The 13,092-nt window shown below is 45.4% G+C and overlaps 1 protein-coding gene across 1 annotated transcript in view; it reads right to left on the bottom strand.

Moving 5' to 3' along the window:
* Positions 1–12,012, bottom strand: part of LOC128718593 (neurogenic locus Notch protein) — a 73,311-nt gene extending 61,299 nt beyond the window's left edge. The window contains exon 1 of the mRNA XM_053812218.1: positions 11,931–12,012. Coding sequence (XP_053668193.1) covers positions 11,931–12,012 — 82 coding nt within the window. The remainder of the gene's footprint in view (positions 1–11,930) is intronic.
* Positions 12,013–13,092: the final 1,080 nt, after the last annotated feature.

The following is a 13,092-nucleotide window of genomic DNA, read 5'->3' as shown; positions in this document are numbered from 1 at the left end:
AATAAGTGGAAAAAGTCACTAGAATTATGAGTTAACTCTCACAAGAGTCATGAATCTCTAATGATTCACGAGTTTCGAAATACTTATTGAATTAGGACGGTCCAGAAATTTATGAAAATCAACAGATTTATACACGAAATTGGAAAGATTCACAAAGATTCTTGAGATTCTTGAGATTAATTCTTCAGATTAGGGAGTCTTTTTTTTTTCTTAGAGAGTAATGAATCTTTAAAGAGTCACGATTTCCTAAATGCCCAAGAATTGTTCCACTTTCATTGGTATGGCAAGCTTCAATTATGAAACAAAAATTTAAACATTTATCAATCAACTATCGTATAATTATGCTACGAACTGTACTAGCTTGTTAACAGAGAATCGAATGAGGTGTTTTTTGTTGTTGTTGTTGTTGCCTTGCCTCTCATCATGCTGACATTTTTCCATCCCACAAAAATAAAATGAAAAACGATTGACATTTTCCACTGTTCAATGGACCGGAGAGTTACCTCCAAAAAAAAAACGTTTAATTATCTATTTACCACGAAAAAAAAAACACAACATGCAGCAGGCACACATACACCAAAAACATCGGCATTGGTGGGTACCAAATTTTCCCGCACGGTTCGAGATGGGAACTGCAAGCAGCCCCACTAAACACGCGCCTTTTCCCAGACCCTGTAGGGGAGGGGGGGAGGTAGGGTAGTGGGGGAACAAATTGGCTGCGTCAAAATGGATCAAAACACTCGCGTCCCAGTTCAAAAAAAAAACCCCACAACTTCACCCCTACATACCACTCCCATCAACCCCCTTTGGGTAACTTCATTTTATGGCGGTTTTTTTTGCGCCTGCCGCTGCAATCGCATCTGGTTCATCTCGTTCGCACCGATCGCGACATCTCGATGTCACCTTCTAATTTCCCAACCTCTCACCACCCCGCCCAAAAACCCACCCCACATTTTGCCGTTGACAATTTGCCAATTCAACCCTTTCGTGGGATATTTCTGGTTTCTGCGAGCTTTACCATTTTTTTAAATTTATTTGCGGATTATTAATTTGTACGACGCCAACAATTTTCACTTCGATTTTGGTTGTTATTTTCGGTGAGTTTTGATATTGTTTTAATTGATTCCCTTGCTTGTGGCAATGTTTATTTTGTTTGCTTTACTGTGCACATCCCGGAGTCGGAGGACGAACGGGAAGCAAATCAATTTTCAACAAGGACGCATAAACTCCTTTCAGCAGTACAAGCAGAAAATGAGCCAACAGGATCGTAAAAGTGCGAGCTGGCGTAAGCCGATCGTAAAAAGCATCAAAAGGGGTTATAAAACACAAACTAAACATTGAGCATCGGCAGCATCCCAGCAAACGGTTGGGAAGGAAAGCAAAGAAGCGAATCGCTTCCTTTTTCTGCGCCCTTTCTCTTTCACTCCCAGCCTGCAACGTTCGCTGCAAACCACTCTATAAAATAAACATTAAAAATCTGTTTCCATTTTGAGGATCTCCAACCCCGCCCGAGGGGGTTGAAGCATAAAATTGTAATGAAGAGAACGAGAGGGGAAGTGAAGGGGAAAAGGGGGGGGGAGGTGATGCGAGAACGAGGTAAAGAAACAACAACGGTAATAAAAAAAAGTATCATAATTGCAGACGGGAAGAGAACGAAAATAAGAAGGAAGCACGAGAACAGACCATAGAAGGGAAGGCGCATTAGTCTTTTCCAGCCCCGTTTTAGGTGGATCGCGTGAAACGGTGTGGTGAAGGCTGAAGATGCGACCTGGGACCGATGGAAGCGCCCGCGATATGGGATGAGAAGGCGCAAGAACAAAGAACAACATCGTCCGGCACTGCCGAGCAAAAGAGCCTTTGCCCGAGAACTTCTCCCCTTTCCAGGATAGGGGTATGGGGGGATTGCGGGTGCGGAGTTGATTGGAGCAGAAGCAGCGAAAGCAAGAAGAACATTACAAGCAACCCGAACTGGATACGGGATGCCCAGCATCCCATCGCAAACAGCCAAACGAGCAGGCGAGCACAATAGCCTTTCATGCTGCTGGACAAGAAAGAGACGGATCATCGCGAGAAAGCCACCATAGGTGTGTGTGTTAGTGTGGCCGTGTGCAATAAGACGAATAAATACGAATCGAAAAAGTCAAGTCCAAAAATGCTAGCCAAAGCGAAAGGGAATAAAACACTTCAGCAACAACAACATCAACATCAACAACATCAACACCAGCAGCAGGGGAAACAGAAAGAGAACGAACGCACGAATACATTGTGGACGTTCGGGGTAGCAAAAACCACAAAAAAAAGAATGAAAAATAAATGTGGAGCTGGAGGAGAATTGAATCCAACATCCACCCCGACACCCCCGAAAGTGGGTGAAGGGTGGAGGAAAATTTTGGGAGCAAAAGAGGAGTGGAGCGAAAGATTGCTCCTTTTCAACGTGTGTGTGTGTGTGTGTGTGTGTGTAAGAAAGAAACCAAAAAAATCCACGATCGAAAAACGGGAAGTCGCTGCGTCACCGTGTAATGATGACTTGGGCGCTATCTTTCTCTCTCACTCCGTATGATCAGTGCCAACATCATGTTGCGCATATGTGTGTGTGAGTGAGTGTGTGTGTGTTTTTTATATAAAATATTTTATTTCTTCTCATCATAATCCGGCATCGTATTGGGGCGAGCGAGCAGGCAAAGATTTGTTTTAATTTTTTTTTTGTTCGTTCAACTCCACCCCCTTTCACCCCCCACCCCCTTCAACTCACTCGACATATGTTCCTGTTTTGGTATGAGGAGCGTTGACCAGACTGGAAACGTGGAGTGCAGAAGTCATAAGACGTGAGGGGAGAGCTGGACCGGGAGGGTGGGGGATCACGAAGGGGTGAAAAATATGGAGTAAAAAGAATAATAGACGAAAAAAAAAAACGTTACACAAAAAAAAACCATAGGAAAGTTAGAACCATGCATGGAAAGAATGAACTAAAGTAGATTGCACAAAATTGTGCAAAAAACAGCAAAAAAAAAAACAGATAAGAAACAAAACACTTAACGCACACGTTCGAGGGGTTTTTTTTTTGTTGAACTGGTAATTAGTTGGGCAAATAGGATAAGCGCCAGGAAAGTGGAAAAAAAATCCAAAAAACCATTAAGTGGGTCTTACATTTTTTGTTTTTCTTTCCCCTTATTGCATCCCTCTCTAGAAAATTTGGGGTGGAAAACTTCTTTGCAACTCCATTATTTTATAATTTTTTTTTTTCAAATTGTGATATGATAAATAAAAATTTATTTTATTTATGGCAGTATCACCATTTGCTTATTTTAGCCGTTTTGTTGTGTCCGGGGGATGAACAGAATGTGCACACATCATCGTAACATTGTATGCAAAACATCATCATCCCCTACAATCTCCCCTGAAGGGGGGCAGGGGGGGTGTTGTTTAGTTTTATGGCCACGTACACATATCAATGTGTGGCCCGAAATGTGATTAACACTAAGAGAGATAGAGAGAGAGAGAGAGATAGAGGGAGACAGAAAGAGATGGACGTAAAGGATAGTATGACGCTCGCGTGTGACCCTGAACTCCGCGGTCCGCAACACGATTGTCATCCGCGGCCCGTCATCATGCCATCCGTGTGCGCGTATGAAATATGCGATCATCATCAACCCGTCAACACAGTCGCATCCTCGAAACGGCGGTCCCGAACTTCGGCCAGCAACAGAGGCGAGAGCGAACCCCGACGGTGCCCGGGGTGTATGTGAGCGGAATACATTTACCCGCAATTATTAAGTACCAGTGTGTGCCATTTTTGGGACAGGCCGGGGAGGGGGCAGAAAGGAAAAAAAAGAAGAAGAAGAAGAAGAAAGGGTTCATTCCACTGCATTCACAACAAGTGTGATGGAAAGGTGTATGCGTTTGTGTGTTTGTGTAAGGAAAGAAAATTCCTGCACTGGATATCCGGTACAGTTTTCACAGCGCATCATTCTTGCTACGGCCTCCAAATATCACACCCAACAGCGCTGGTGGCTACTGAGCGAAATGGCTACTGAAAAATTATTAATCTATTTCCATCCACCCTCCCGCGGGCGGAAAGTGATTAGAGGGTGAAAGGCAAGAGGTAAAGCAAAAAAACTATAACAAAATACTTTCGGAGAACAGCGTGAAAATGTGGAGCGCACAGAACAATAGCAATCGAAAATAACTGAAACGAATAGAAATAAAACACAATATAAAGGAAAAAGTTTAACACAAGTACGCACACGGCCGTTTATGCAGGAGGAAGGAAAAACAACGGACGAACTAGAAGTGAAAAAAGAATGGGAGAACACACAGAAGAAGAAAAAATCACAAAACCCAAACACATACAAGCAGAACGAAAGAAACGATATCGAATTAAAGTCCGACAGCGAGGTAGAAGAAAGATCACAAAATGGTTAACGAAGAAGGATAAGCGACGGCGAGGAGGCGCACAGAAACAGAAACGGAGGGAAATAGAAGCAGGCACATCTAGCGGGAGAACGCAGCATAATATCGTAGACACAAGCATTCCATCCCAGCGTCTATCTGGATGTGTGTATGTGCGCGTTGTGTTTTCTGAAAATCTTGCTTCAGCTAGCTGCTTTTTCTTTTCTTCCTCTCCTCTTGTTTTCTACCCTGGGTTTTCTCCCTCTCTCTTTCTCTCTTTATATTCTTACTTTTCCTTACACTGTCCTCAATTATGGTGCGATCGGTATTGCGAATACGCTTGTACGTATCAAGACGCCAGAGGGTGGCTTTTTGGGGTTGGTGCTGGTGGTGGTGGTGGGAGGGTGAAGATGGTTACACGGGAGGAATTTTCTGACTAATGCTCGCGGATGGGGCAGCGAAATCTTCCGCTTTCTTTGGCGATCGCCCATTATCAACGGGTTGTTCTCGCCATCGTCCAAGCCCTTTTGCCCACGCGGTTTCGGTAGAACGGTGAAAAAAGGGAATTGGTTTTCTTGGTTTCTTGAGAGACGTGTGTAGAAGGGATTTTTCCTGAGCTTTTGTTTTTTGTCATGCGTGCTTATATTGTTTTAATTTAGTTTTTTATTTAATTATTATTTTATTTATTTTTTTTAAATCGTATTCTGTGCCCCTGCATTACAATACGACCATAATAATAATTTCTTTAAAATAAGAAACTTTATTTTACTTTTTGAAATTGCATTTAGTGCTCATAGCAGCCTGCACAAGAAGGTGCATTCAAAAGGATAGCGAAAAGAAAAAAAACTCCTTCTCTTCCTCTCATTCTCTCTCTTTCTTTCTCACTCTAATATCATTCTTCCATCTTCATAATGGGATGGAAAGAAGAAAAAACAACGGATACAATAAACCTATAGCTAGCCATCCCTTGACAAGGTAACGAGCCTTTTTTTTTTGGAAATCCGAACCCATCCGAACGGGCCAAATCCGTCACACCCGAGAAGAAGAGATTGAAGGATTTGGGCCGACCCATCCCGGATCGGATTTCGCCGGAGCAGGAAAACGCTCGTCCGATTTGGGACAGCAATTTTTGGTCCGCCATAAAACAACTCCCGCAGCCAACACCGAACACCGATGCCAGGTGCAAGCTGGCTTTGATGGTCCTTCCGTGTCCCGGGGTGCAACATGGGCACACCAAAGACAGGTAGCTGCCATTTATGACCCTAAATTCGCACCAAAGCGGCCCATTAAAACCATCCCCAACGACAGCGAGTCGATATTCTAGCGAATAAACGCTGTTCAAAACGAAAGACTTGCGCAAAGAAAAGGCAAGCGACGAACCCCACGGTTTTGACAGTGATAAGGTTAGTTGTGGGCGGTAGGGGAAGGAAATGCGAGCGTGTTTTAATAAAACATAATAAAGCAAAAGTAAAAACATGTAAAGCAACGATGGATGTGCGGCGCTGAATTTAAAACACAAAAAAAAAACTATAACATTTCCAACCCAAACGCACAACCTTTCCTTTTCAGTCGAACCCGTGCGTGGGCAGCACCCGAACACAACTTGTGCCTTCCGAAAAGGCCAAACAGGCCTGTTGTGTGTTTGTGTGCGTTTTTTTTTTCTTCTACACATTTCACCTTCCATCTCGTTTGCGCGCGACAGCGGAAACAATATTCATCATATAGGTGGACGGGTCGCGCTTTTTTTTCTCTCTCTTTTCGGGGATTTATTTCGGAAATGGTTTGCGCGATCACGTCGCGCCGGGACTGCTTTATTGCAGATTTATGCTAATATATGCATAGGTTCGAATGTCGAACCATGTCGGGCGTTTGGGGAGAAACAGCCGCGCGATGCATTTTTCGGGCACCTTCTCCGGGGGAGGGGGGCTGGACGCAGAATCCAGGCGGACATCTTACACCAAAAAAGACAAACAACCGACCCGGGATGGGCAGCATCGAGCATAAGCGGGTGGGCGGGACCGCAAATAAAAAAAAAAGCAACATATAAAGCATAATCCAGATCATCTCCAAGCACGAAAGCGGTTGGTTTTTGGCTGGTGAGATTGAGATTTTTGGTTGCTCGTTTTCGACTGCTCCGACTGCTCCGAGCAAAAAAAGACAACCAACCATCGGCGGTCCTGCAAGGCCCCGGGGCTAAGGTCTAAGCTTTGCACCACTTTCATATCAACCACCAACACCAACCGTGAAACGAAAGCAACGCAGCCCGATCTGCGCCATTTCTATTTTGTAAAACACACACACACATACACATACACACTTGCATAAATAGACAGCACGGTTGGGCTAGGAAGAACCGAACCGATTGGGGCAATTCGATTAAAGAGAAAATGTAACAGAAGGAAGCAAAAAAAAACCTCTCTCTTTCTCTCTCTCTCGCGATCTCGCTCTCACTGTCTGTGGTAGTCCCCAGGGCAACAGCGACACACAAGGGTCCTACACCAAAAGGGCGACCTACATATTTTACTTTATTTCTCATTTGACTTTTACCACCGGGTGAACGGGCGCACGCCACCAAACCAACGGGTGGGATTGGGGGACCCAGCAGGGAACCCCCCCCCCCCCCTCCCCCCTTCACCAAACAGGGAGATCGTGACGATCGCGCGGTGTGTGTGTGTGTGTGTAGAATAAGGTGACCGTAACCAAGAGCTGGAACACACACGGGCGGAGCGGAGGGAAGGGCGAGTAATTGGGGGAGGGGAGGGTAGGAGATCGAGGCTGGGAAACTGCGCTCCATCTGCATATCGCGGTCCATACATACAGCGGCAAAGCACACGTCGCGGCACAAAACCGAACAAACCGAACCGGGTTCGTTTCCACCACGGCATTTAAGTCTATTGATTTTTTCGGTTCATTTCGGCCCGGGTCTGTTGGTGTCAGCGATGGTTTTTTTCTGTTTTTGTTTCGTATTTTTTTTTTTTGCTGCAGTTGTACAAGCAAGAAAGGTGGTGCCGAGAAAAGGAAATTTATTATATATTAATTGTGTGTCATTTGTACCCAAGAGCAAAGCTGTTTTTAATTGATGCAAAAGGTGCATTTTGGGTTGTGATTTTTTGTTTTGCGTTAGTTTTGATTTTATTTCCTTTTTTTTACTGTAACATGTAGCTTTGGACGAGTACGTGGTGGTTTGCTATCACACATACACGCACACACATCTAGTGCCAGCATCGGTTGTAAGCTGGATGGCCCTTCCCTTTTGGGCCCGTCTAGACCTAGGCCCCAAACACAACAAATCCCAGAGCGCCGGGGGTGGTACTGTGGCTTTGGTCCTCCCCCCCCTCACTCCCAGGGAGGGAAAACGGAGATGGGAGAGAGGGGTCATTTGCTTCGGCCGAACGCGATTCCGCTTGGATTTCGCTCGGATCGGTCGGTGTGAACCACCGCTGGATGGATGCAACATGTACTTGAAGAAATGAAAAAGCGGCAAAAAAAAAAGACCACTACAAGCATGTTTGGGGGGCTGGCGGTAAGAAGAAGAAAACATAAACTCCCCCCCTCCCCATCACACCCCGCGCACACAGCGAGATTGTCGTCGATCGGTCGTCATCTATAAGCCGTTTCTGGTTTTCGCGTTCGCTGCTGCTCTGTTGACGTAGGGTAAGTACATACAGGGGAAGACGTGGAGGGGGAAGGGGGGGGGAGTTAACAGGGTGGGTACCCCATTCACTGGTCCCACAGCACCAACGTATGTTGGTGTGTATATATAAATATATATGCGCTCTGCTGGTGCTTGTGTCGCGAGTTCAGGACACAAACCGAAATGGAGAGGGCAGAAAATAAATGATAGAGAGAGCGAGAGAGAGAGAGAGAGCGAGATCATGGCGAAGAGGTGACCAAAGGGATCATCGAGGAGCGATGAGAGGCATGTGGACAACTAAGCGAGAACCTGTTTTCGATATAAACTCCGCTGCCCGCTTCAATCCCCATTCCCACCCGCACCTGTGCTGAGATATGTCGTACCGGCGAACGGTGCAAGATGAAGGTAACAGCAAGGCGAGATGAAGGCGAACGAACGAAAAAAAATAAGAAGGGTTTAAGCAAAATAACCACCGCAAAGGCGACTCGAACCCGCCCAAGGGAAGGGCCGACGAAGATGATGCTGAGAGATTGGCAAGAAAGGGTTGGAAAGGGTATCATAGGGTTGTAGAGTACAGCACACACACACCCATACTATAGAGAGAAAGAGAAAAAAAACACCACCACAGACCAACACCACATTCCGTCACATTGGATTTAATCAGGGCGTTGGCCTGCGGTGGAAATAACACCCGAAAGGGCCTAACCCGATAAGGGCCACCAAAAGTTCTGCCGAAAAATAATTTTAAAAACCCCACAACAACAACAACAACAAAAATGGGCTAATGGGAGATTAACGCAACGGAGGTGGAGGGAGAACCGCTGAACAAACCAATCATTATCCGGTGCCACCTCCCTGTGCAAACATCCTTTGACGGTATTATGGTTGCATCCTACCAGCAACGGATCGCTCCGGGCCTCATGACTGCCGAACGCACCGACGCTGTATTGCATACCGGTGCTCGTAAAATCAATGCCGTTAACAAGCCGTTTATCGCCCCAAAAAAAACACACACACACAAACGCACACAGCCAAGCCGAGCAAGCAGGGCTGCAAAATAAAGTCATAAAATGAACATGCGCTTCGGCAGCTTCCGTCAGTCCCTCCGCAAGCAAAGGGAGGGTTTTTTAGGGCTCCCCACCCCCCTCAGCCCATGGTGCGGTGCCGGGACGAACAATCCGTTTATGTGCATTATTTACAGCTCCATATGCAAATCGTAAATTATTTCGCACACCACGCGCGGCCGCGAAGGAAATCGGTATGGTGGGCGAACGTGTGCCCACAATTAACACTGGCCACCATTGCTAGTATGTTCGAGCCCTTTTTTCTGTTTATTGTTTCCCACGTCGTTGCGGAACGATGGTGCAGTACAATAATTGCACGATGAACCATCGAAAACTGCATCGAATTCGCACCCGAACCAGCGCCGCACGAGGTGAAGGGATGAAACATATTTTGGTGCCGTGACCAGGATACCGCAAAACCAAATGATCCGTAGCGTGCTCCCCGGTGATCCCGGTGGCCAAATTGAAACCCCTTTGGCCCGAAAAATCATCCTATTAGCAAGTGCCCCAACATTGATACTTCGCTTTGTGGCTGCGCGCCGATTTGCAAACTGTGTGAATTTTACAATGCTAACCCACCGATGCCACCATAAATCTTGCCCGGTGGTTCGGTGGTTCGTACGTGTTAAGTGACCGCTAATGTAGGGGCGTTTGATCGTTTTAATGCGCACATAAATCAACGCCCGGAGACGCGGGTTTTGCTTGGCACCTTGTGTTTTTTTTTCCAATATCCTTGTCCGGCGTATCGAGACGGCTATCGGTCCCATAGTTTCGGGGAATTACATTTTAATCCTCCCGTTCGTCCGTCGTCCTTGTCTGTGACGGATTGTTTTTTTTTTTTAGGAAGGGGGAGGGGGTGTGCTTTATGGAGCGAGGTCGTAAATTGTTCCTCTTTTCCTATGATGTGCATTAAATGCTCAAATTTAATTTATGCACCTAGACCAGATGATTTTTTGTTTGCCTCCCCCCTTGCTATATTATGATCAATTCATTTCGAAATTTATGCAAATCCTGCTGAAAATTAGTTTTGCAAAAACATTATCTATTTAGACGGTGACGGCCTTTCTGGCGATGTATTCACACGCACAAATACACACATACGTGCGTCGCGAGCCGGAAAAACCGTCCACAGTCGGGTTCTGTTGACCAACAAAAAAAAAACCCGCACCGCGAAGACGAAAACAATAATCGGCATCAAAAAATTTGCCAATCAAAACAGGGGAAACGCCACGTACGGTAACCGTGAGAAACGATACGATTCCGAATCACCAACGGTATCGCTAGGAGCGAGTAGGATTGCTTCGGTGAAACGATGATGAATCCGCTTAAAGCATCCTCCACCATTAGCGTAAGCTGCTTTTACCGCGCAGCAAACAGGTGAGCTTTGGGCATGGGGGGGAAGGCTCGCTTCGATGGAAGAGTTTGTAATCGTACTGGTCGCGGGTGAATCGATCCGGAAGTGCTTTCAAAAAGGCGCTTCTGCCAAGATTATTACACACCTGCCCGGGGAGTTGTTGAGCACCAGAGGGAAAGGACACTCGTGAGATGCTTGGTGAAGCGACGATAAATATTCATTAGGAGATATGAAATTTCTATTCCAATTCTATCCGGACGTCAATATGATTGGTGTTTAAAGTAACAAATTTCTAGCTTTTGATTGCTGATGGTTTAATTACCAAGTAGAAAGCTAAGCTAACCTAAAATTCACAATTCTTGGAGTGATTTGTTAAGAAAATCGAAAGAAAAAGTCTGATTTCTTAATATCTACTAACAAAAAATCATAGATCACTAATAAAAGATTAGAATAAAGTGGGGATCAACGGTGGGATCAACCAAAAAAATGTATATTGTGCGCTAATTATCGATGGAATTATTTTAGTATGCTTATTTATTAAAAAAATAAGAGCTACAGTTTTTTACCGAAAAAAAAACGCTGGTACTTAAATTAAAATTATTTAAAAAATTGACTGGTGTTTAAGTGATGTATAACAGTATATAATATTATTATAATGACAATAATTACTAGAACTCGTATCACTTTTGAAATCTGAAGTCTAAACATTTCATTGAAAATAATTGTTAAAGAACAGTTATATAATTTTCAAACATTCAGTAAAAATTCTACAACTGTTAAGCAATGAATATGATGTATCTCTAAGTTGATATTAGTTTATGTAATGTAAAACACATGGTGTTTTTCATCGCATTGTACACCAGTCCTGGAGGTATTGAAATCTCCAACGTATCTTTCGACCCTTGTGAAACATTTGGCTTTGACCCGACGTGCGTGTGTGTGTGCGTTAATGTGTTGTGAAGGAACATTTGATGCCGGATGCACCCTTATATCCTGGTAGGACTCGAATATCCTACTCTAGCGACCCGCAGGGGATCGGATCGTTTGTATGCACATGCACGCACACACAAGAACCGTGCGTTAGACGCAACACATTCCACCACTACTATCAAGCGGAGGGAAAAAAAAGGAAGGGTCCTCGCTATAGCGGAAGGCGAACAGAAATGTGCACCTGGGGGCCCGCATTCAATGTGACCATCACCAGATGGTAAGCACGAGATCTTGGCCTTTTTTTGATGGGACGCGATCCTTACCGTCTTGTAGACAAGGACGAACCATACCCAGTAAAAAGGCTCACTCTTTGGTGGTAGTGGTGACTTCGCCGAGTGTCGTCGGGAACTTGGAAGCGCTATAGAAGTCTTGGAGTTTTCCCAACCAAGGACGAACCAAGGTGGTATAGTGTTAAGCTGTGGTGACTTCCCAAACCATCGCCGAGTGTCGTCGGGAAATTGGAATGTTTCTTCAAGAGCTAAAACTCAAAACTACTTACCGGATGCGTTACCGATGAAACTGCACAGCACGATCGCCAGCAGGACGGTGACGCCCGTTATCCTTCCCGGGCTCCCCATCATAGTGTGGGGGGGGGGGGGAGTGGGGGAGTTGGTTTGGCCAATGAGAGAAGAAGGGAGTTGTTCTCTCTGCTGCTCCAGCTAAATCCTTTTTTCGGAATGTGATGATTGAGCGTTTGGTTCCGTTTTGGACGCTACTACCAGCAAACGGACGGTTGACACGTGGAGGTCGTCGCTTCCAAGAGTCCTAGGAAGTTCGTCGCTGACTTGAGACTTGGTGTTTTCCCTCTCTCCCTTTATACTGGAACACTCCCCGCGAGTGTGAGAGAGAGGAACAACGGTTCACACCACTACAATTCTTGTACGCGGATCGTTGCGACCGACGTGACTACGCACTCGGGAATATTGCCGCGAATATTCCGGGAGGAGGATGGCGGGATTTCGTAGCTCGCCCACACACTCCCGCTCCCCGCGGTGAGTCCTTTTTTTTACCCGCACTCCTCTTTGGCACAGGGAGGCTCTTACCCTGCCTGTTTGCCCGTTTCTTGATATGCCTTCACTATTACACTCCTTCCTGCCCGGGGTGCTAGCAACACCTCAGTGGTTTAATCCGGTGATCGTTTCTGCGTCGGCTAAACATTGCGCCGGGCCCAAACGCGCTGGGCACACGTACCGGAACACACAAACACACGCACCCATACACACGCACACGCGAGATACGGCAACTATTTCTAAAGCACTTATGCAAAAAAGCATCAAAAAAATTGTGTGTGTATTTTGCTTTACGGTTTCCTGTTGAATTGAAATGTAGAAATTTACAATCAAATAAGAAGAAATTTATAAATATGAATTGAACACGATCTACCGAACACACGAAAGATTATGTTTTGTTGAAATATTTTTTTTTTTTACCCTAAATTAACCCGAATAAGAAGCGAATAAATGGAGCGAACTGAATACTAAACGCGTTGAACAGCGCCACCTGGTGGCAAGGCGCTAACGGCTCATCCTCAAACGGAAGAACCCTTGGTGTTTGTGGATATGTTTTCGACTTCCCAACTCTTGTTCCCTTTCTTCCAAACACACAGACACACACGCACACATGCACAAAAGAAGGACCTACACACGTACGCACTCTATCTA

Source organism: Anopheles marshallii, chromosome X, assembly GCF_943734725.1.
Source record: "Anopheles marshallii chromosome X, idAnoMarsDA_429_01, whole genome shotgun sequence".
NCBI lineage: Eukaryota > Metazoa > Arthropoda > Insecta > Diptera > Culicidae > Anopheles > Anopheles marshallii.
The sequence above is the reverse complement of the archived record's forward strand: the minus strand, read 5'-3'. Positions and strand labels throughout refer to the sequence as shown.